The sequence below is a fragment of the Phoxinus phoxinus genome (genome assembly GCF_949152265.1).
Source record: "Phoxinus phoxinus genome assembly, chromosome: 15".
Taxonomy (NCBI): domain Eukaryota; kingdom Metazoa; phylum Chordata; class Actinopteri; order Cypriniformes; family Leuciscidae; genus Phoxinus; species Phoxinus phoxinus.
The window spans coordinates 33,385,671-33,392,478 of record NC_136890.1 but is presented as its reverse complement, the minus strand read 5'-3'; the positions used below and the strand labels follow the sequence as shown (position 1 = coordinate 33,392,478).

At 43.0% G+C, this 6,808-nt stretch overlaps 1 protein-coding gene across 1 annotated transcript; it reads left to right on the top strand.

Annotated features, from left to right (window-relative positions):
• The first annotated feature begins 264 nt into the window (after positions 1-264).
• Positions 265-4,477, top strand: LOC307011617 (uncharacterized protein). Its single transcript, XM_079637504.1, has 2 exons — positions 265-3,947; positions 4,345-4,477. The coding sequence occupies exon 1, from the start codon at positions 2,573-2,575 to the stop codon at positions 3,587-3,589; it is 1,017 nt and encodes a 338-aa protein (XP_079493630.1). The 5' UTR covers positions 265-2,572; the 3' UTR covers positions 3,590-3,947; positions 4,345-4,477.
• Positions 4,478-6,808: the final 2,331 nt, after the last annotated feature.

The following is a 6,808-nucleotide window of genomic DNA, read 5'->3' as shown; positions in this document are numbered from 1 at the left end:
ATATCATCAAGAATTTGATTTATTTCAAGAATTCAGTTTTCTCAATAGTTTACACACAAATACTGGTACTCGAGACACAATGAGCACAACATGTCACTAATTCACTAAACTACAAGCACAATTCCTGCTTTACACTCAAACTGCAGCTCTAAAACACACTTTTTTCAGAACACTACACATAATTCTCTGCATTTAGCACAATTGTCATGCATTTTTTTCTCTTGTTTTCACAATAACACACTGCCATTCAGATGCACACTGACTCATCACATGATCAAACACCGTCACACAGTTTTACAGTTAGCAATCAGAGCTTTAGCATAAAAGGGCAACCGGAGCTCTTCAATGGAGCAATGGAGGCCAACATTGGATTTTTTTTGTTTAATGTAACTTTATACAGTAAATTCTTCTGTTGTTTTGTATGTAGACCACAGTATGTGCAACTTTGTGTTGGTTGGGATGTACACTGTGTACATTGTTTTTGTGGGAAAAATTAAATATATTTGTACCGCGTATTTGTGTATTCTGAGTATAAAACCAATATTCTCAAAGATTTTAACACACACTTATGCATGAACTGTGTGTAGTTAGCGTAACACTGAACAGCAAAAGGCTTAAGTCATTATGATGAACGGAGAAGAAGTGTTTTACATCGAGCACATCAGTGTTCAACTGCTTCTCATAAATGTCTATTCATATGATGGTTTGTGTGTGTCATTTGAAAACAAAAGAAGAAATAACATTGTTTTGAATGTAAAGTTTCATTTTGCAGGAGAATTGAAGGGTTTTGCCCATTGTGTGTGTGTTTTTTGATTTGTGTGTAGAGTTCTGAGAATATGAGGCATGCTTTCAGAAAATGTGTGTAAACAATCGAGAAAAACTGTAAAAGGTAACACTAATATATTATATAGACTCATTACATGCAAAGTGAGATATGTCAAGCCTTTATTTGTTATAATTTTGATGATTATGGCTTACAGCTTATGAAACCCACGAAATCAAAATCCTAGAAAATGAGAATATTACATGAAATCACACATAATTACACAGTAATATTGAACCAGACATAAAATATATAAAGTATTGAAGCATCTGCATCATGTCTGATTCATTCCAGTCACATATATTGCAGTGAACTCTAAACAGTAGAGATGTGTTGTTTTACAGAAGAACACATTATAAAGCTCCTGTTGTTAGTGTTTTTTAGGTCATTGTTTTGTGGGTGATAAAGTGTGTGTGTCGGCTGTCAACCTTTACTAGTTTTCTGGAAGAGTGTGTTGATCTGAGACATGTATGAAGTGATCTGGTAGTTTTAGTGCAGTGTGTGTGTGTGTGTGTGTGTGTGTGTGTGTGTGTGTGTGTGTGTGTGTGTGTGTGTGTGAAATGAACTGCTGTGCCGAGCTGAACGCTGGTTAGGAGAACTGTGTGAAGAGTGAAGAAAAGTGTATTGAGAAATGTGTCCTAGCGACTGTAAAAAACTGTAAATTACAGAAACTGACCGGATTCTTCTGCTGCTAAAATGGCGTCCGATCCTTCAATCAAATGCTCCAGAAGCTCCTCAATGTCTGCTAGAAAAAAGAAAACACACACAAACACACACACACACACACACACACACAGAGTAAACCAAATAACACTGATTAGCTTTCTCAGGGGTTTAGTTACGGTCTCTGGCGATCTCCTTCCAGCTTAACGCTCTTCAAGATGTTTTGTGGCGTGTCTGTCGATGGCTCACAGAAGCTTCTGGAAGTTTCCCGTCTATAATGTGTCCATCACTGAAGCAGAAACAAGACACACACACACACACATACATGCTGAGAAACACATTATGTGATAAATGTTCAGGTAAAGTGAATGAAATACTATTACTTCCCCGTTTTAACGAGTGATGGATCTGGGTTTGCTGAATGGGGTTTTTTGTTCCACAGAAGAAGAAAGTTGCAAAGTGCTTTTGCAAATCTGTTCTCTGAATGTTTTGAACCTACCTTTTTGTCTTTTACATATATTCAGACTTAACACTGGATCAACCACAAGTTTCTTTTTCCTTTTACGTTCATACCAATGAAATCGATCAGCATGAGGCAAACCACATCCGACGCTGACTTCTGTCCAAACGTGTTCTGAGTTACAGCGGCAGGACTGAATCCACCGGCATTAGAAGGAGTTTTACAACCCAAAGTGGATCCAACAGCTCGATATCAACTGACTATCAGGCAAGGGAACTTTCTGGAAAACAGTCCCATCACATTCCTCATATATAGTCCTCGCTCTTGAAGATGAAAGATGACGATGCAAACTGAAGGATCTTCTCTCTTCTGTTGAACTTCAGCAATACTAAGTTTGTTCAAACGGCTGAACTTTCTGATGCCAGTTTCCATACAGACATACAGACGACCGCTGTCAACTGGACCGCACCAGAGAAGTGTCACATTCAGTCTTTTGAGTACATAAAAACACACAAAAAAGTAAATATTCCATCTTTTATTCTTGTTTTTTTCACCATGTCTGTGGCCTTCGAGCTCCTTCGACTGCCACCGGGGGTCCTTCAGCTCCTTCGACTGGCTTCTGGCTCATGGCTTGGGATTGGTTAGCGCTGGTCATGTGTTTGTCTGTGATGGGGCCCTGGAGCTCTTCGACTGTCACCGGGGGCCCTGGAGCTCCTTCGACTGTCACCGGGGCCCTGGACCTCCTTCGACTGCCACCGGGGCCCTGGAGCTCTTCGACTGTCACCGGGGGCCCTGGAGCTCCTTCGACTGTCACCGGGGCCCTGGACCTCCTTCGACTGCCACCGGGGCCCTGGAGCTCTTCGACTGTCACCGGGGGCCCTGGAGCTCTTCGACTGTCACCGGGGGCCCTGGAGCTCCTTCGACTGTCACCGGGGCCCTGGACCTCCTTCGACTGCCACCGGGGCCCTGGAGCTCTTCGACTGCCCCCGGGGCCCTGGACCTCCTTCGACTGCCACCGGGGCCCTGGAGCTCCTTCGACTGCCACCGGGGCCCTGGAGCTCCTTCGACTGCCACCGGGGCCCTGGAGCTCTTCGACTGCCCCCGGGGCCCTGGACCTCCTTCGACTGCCACCGGGGCCCTGGAGCTCCTTCGACTGCCACCGGGGCCCTGGAGCTCCTTCGACTGCCACCGGGGCCCTGGACCTCCTTCGACTGCCACCGGGGCCCTGGAGCTCCTTTGACTGCCACCGGGGCCCTGGAGCTCCTTCGACTGCCCCCGGGGCCCTGGAGCTCCTTCGACTGCCACCGGGGCCCTGGAGCTCCTTCGACTGCCACCGGGGCCCTGGAGCTCCTTCGACTGCCACCGGGGCCCTGGACCTCCTTCGACTGCCACCGGGGCCCTGGAGCTCCTTTGACTGCCACCGGGGCCCTGGAGCTCCTTCGACTGCCACCGGGGCCCTGGAGCTCCTTCGACTGCCACCGGGGCCCTGGAGCTCCTTCGACTGCCACCGGGACCCTGGAGCTCTTCGACTGCCACCGGGGCCCTGGAGCTCCTTCGACTGCCACCGGGGCCCTGGAGCTCCTTCGACTGCCACCGGGGCCCCACACACAGAACAAGATGACATGAACACACACAGCCAGTGAGAAACACTAGATGCGTACGACACAGCACAAGACAGAAACACTACAGCAAAGCAGAACAGAACACAACAAGACACATAGACAGCGGTGACAGAGGTTACCATGACAATTCTGTTGCGGTTATATTGGCAACAGACCGGCTTCTTCTTCACCGGCGTTGGATAGATTCAGCAGCTGATCAAGGCGTTTTAGACCTGCTGCAGTTCGGCGCAGAGCTGACCCGAGACGCATCCAGAGCTGATAAATGTCGTAGACACCTGAACCGATCTCTTTTATAACTGGAATATATTTAACCAACGATACAAAAACCTGCCATGCAGATCTAACCAGCTGGTGTGCTGTGGTGGCTGATTCCAGTGAGGTGAGCACAGGTGCCATGACTCCAGTGGTTTAAATAAGGCAGATTTTTTAAGACAGAGCGTGAGACTTCTTTCTCCTTCTCCAGATCCACACGAGGCACTGAATATATACCATCCGTCTAAACGCGTCTGATTCTTATTGTTTAGAAGAAAAGCGTCATCATATCCGGTGATTTGACGTCAGAATTTGGAAAAATTCTAGAAGATTCTTTTCATTTTCGTTTATGAGAAAACATGTACAGGAAACATGTTTGACACGCGCTGCACTCTTTACGGCCATACACGTCGTTGTATTTAGATACATTTTTATTAAACTTAAGAAATCTGACATAAGAGGACACAGATATGATAATACATGTAAAGGATTAACATCTGTGACTTCCTGTCTGTGGTTTTCAGCTTCCTGTCTGTGACTGTCTGCACATGGCTTTACGTCAATACTAACCAACCGCAGAACCATACGTCAGCAGTGTGAGGACGCCAGCGCCGGTCTGATGCCGGAAGTGGGCGGAGCCAGGCAACAAAATCAAACCAAAGAAAATAAATCTTATAAAAGTTATGCAGGCACATATTTAACAATAATTGTCAAGCGAAAAATAAATAAAATAAATCAAAACTCCATACACAGTTAATCCTGAGGCGCCCTTTTTGTTAGCAGTTAGCAGTATTTAACCGGACAAATTGAGTAAAAGAGCCTTTCATGTTTCATTTCTAGTTCAAAGAAGACATGGAAGTTTTTCTTTATGAGTGTCCTGACGAAAGGCACCTCAGGATTAACTGTGTATGGAGTTTTGATTTATTTTATTTTTATTTAACACTTTACAATTATTGTTAAATATGTGCCTGCATAACTTTTATACGATTTATTTTCTTTGATTTGATTTTGTTTTATATCATTTTAATATAATAATTTTAGTTCGATTTTGTATTTTTAATTAATTACACAGCTAGTGTGTGATGCTTTTGCTATTTTAGAGGAAAAAAACACATTTTATTTAAATTAATCATTTTTGTTTTTTCAGTCCATCATAGAATTATGTTGTGTATGGTCTAAACATGCTTTTCAATTAAATCAAATGTTCAAACACTCAAGCTTTGTTTTCATTTTTTTTTAAGCTTTGTTAAATTTATATTTGTAATCATTTGACACAACAAAACAAATGGATAAAGTATCATTTTAACTTAAAAAAAACTATTAATATTTCTTAATAGTAGGCCTAGCTAGTATATTGTATTTTGTTAATAGGACAAAACATAATTCTTATCTTTTATAATATTTGATATATATATATATATATATATATATATATATATATATATATATAGAAAATTAAAAGAATCTTCTAGAATTTTTCCAAATTCTGACGTCAAATCACCGGATATGATGACACTTTTCTTCTGGCCAATAAGAATCAGACGCGTTTAGACTGATGTTATATATTCATATATTCAGTGCCTCGTGTGGCTTGTCAGCCATTTTGCGTGGAACTCGAGAAGAAGAAAGAAGGCTTGAGCTATCTTTGACAAATCTGCTTTATTTAAACCCACTAGAGTCATGCCACCTGAATGATTATATTTTTAATCATTTGACACAACAAAACAAATGGATAAAGTATAATTTTAACTTTTCAGTCCACGTGAACCGGAAGTTGCAGCCGACTTTATCTCAGTGTTGTGACGTATTTCCGAGAGAAACGGAATACTAAATGAGGGAAAATAGTGGGCGTGGATATATATATATATATATATATATATATATATAAAATATATATTTTCCATTAAATCATTTAAAAAAATTATTTATAATAACATTGTTTTGAACTTTGAAAAGTTCCAAAACGCTGAGTAGCACAATGCCTGGCTCCGCCCACTTCTGGCATCAGACTGTTAGGCTGGCGCTGGCGTCCTCACACTGCTATAATTCTGCGGTTCTGCAGTTGGACCCATAGATATCCATATAAGGAGATGTCTTAAGGCGGAGTCTCGAACGCATAGACAGTATATAAACTGGACACAGCGACCCCATAGGTTTCAACAGAGAAAAGTGAAGCCCATTAGAAGCATCTCTTCCTGATCGCCAGGCGAACTGCGCAGACTCAAACTGAGCTTGATGACGTAGATGTGACGTGAGTCTGACAGCTGTCAGTCTTCTAGTCGCTGTGCCGAGAGAATCTGAATCATTCCCTTCCGAATCTCTCAGAGACGGAGAGCGTGAGCATTAGCTGTCCATGAGCTAGCGGCAGGAGCAACTTTATCACTCTCTATGGGCTTCTCCCTCGACTTTATCAGACTTTATGCCTCCACGTCCCCCGATTGCCCGTGAGCTTCTCCGCCGGTCTATACGGTCATTTCTCTACAGTGCGACAGAGAGTCGAGTGGTTATGACGCAATCGTTAGCCTATTTTTACTAAAACTGCTTCTACGGGGACATAACGTAAGATACAAGGTAATGAAGCCTTTTATACACTGTCGTGTTTCTTTAGAAATAAATAATAGACAAATGGAGTCTTTAAACGCCTCAGATGTAAAGTTATTCGCTGTCAAAGTGACGCCAAAATGAATGGGAGTCAATGCAATGCTAACAGCAGGAGATGCTCTGCTACAATGGCGGCCCGCGGGGAAGCTTCAGTTTCCGGCGGATGGATTACCCGCTTGGTTACGAGTGAGCGAGCCCCCTGTGGCAAGATGGCCAGACGCCGACCTCCATTGGCTAGCAGCGCGGACGAGACATCTAGCCTTTATTATATGATATCTATGATTGGACCCTTCTCCTTTAAGTGACAGTGAAAACAGGTTATATTGACTCGTGACTTATTACGCTTATTTCGCTTTTTTTAAAGTCCTAAAGTTTTCTTTACAAGGT

What these genes read in the sequence shown, in the direction of transcription:
- LOC307011617 (XM_079637504.1), top strand. Translation starts at nt 2,573, where the DNA reads ATGGCTTGGGATTGGTTAGCGCTGGTCATGTGTTTGTCTGTGATGGGG.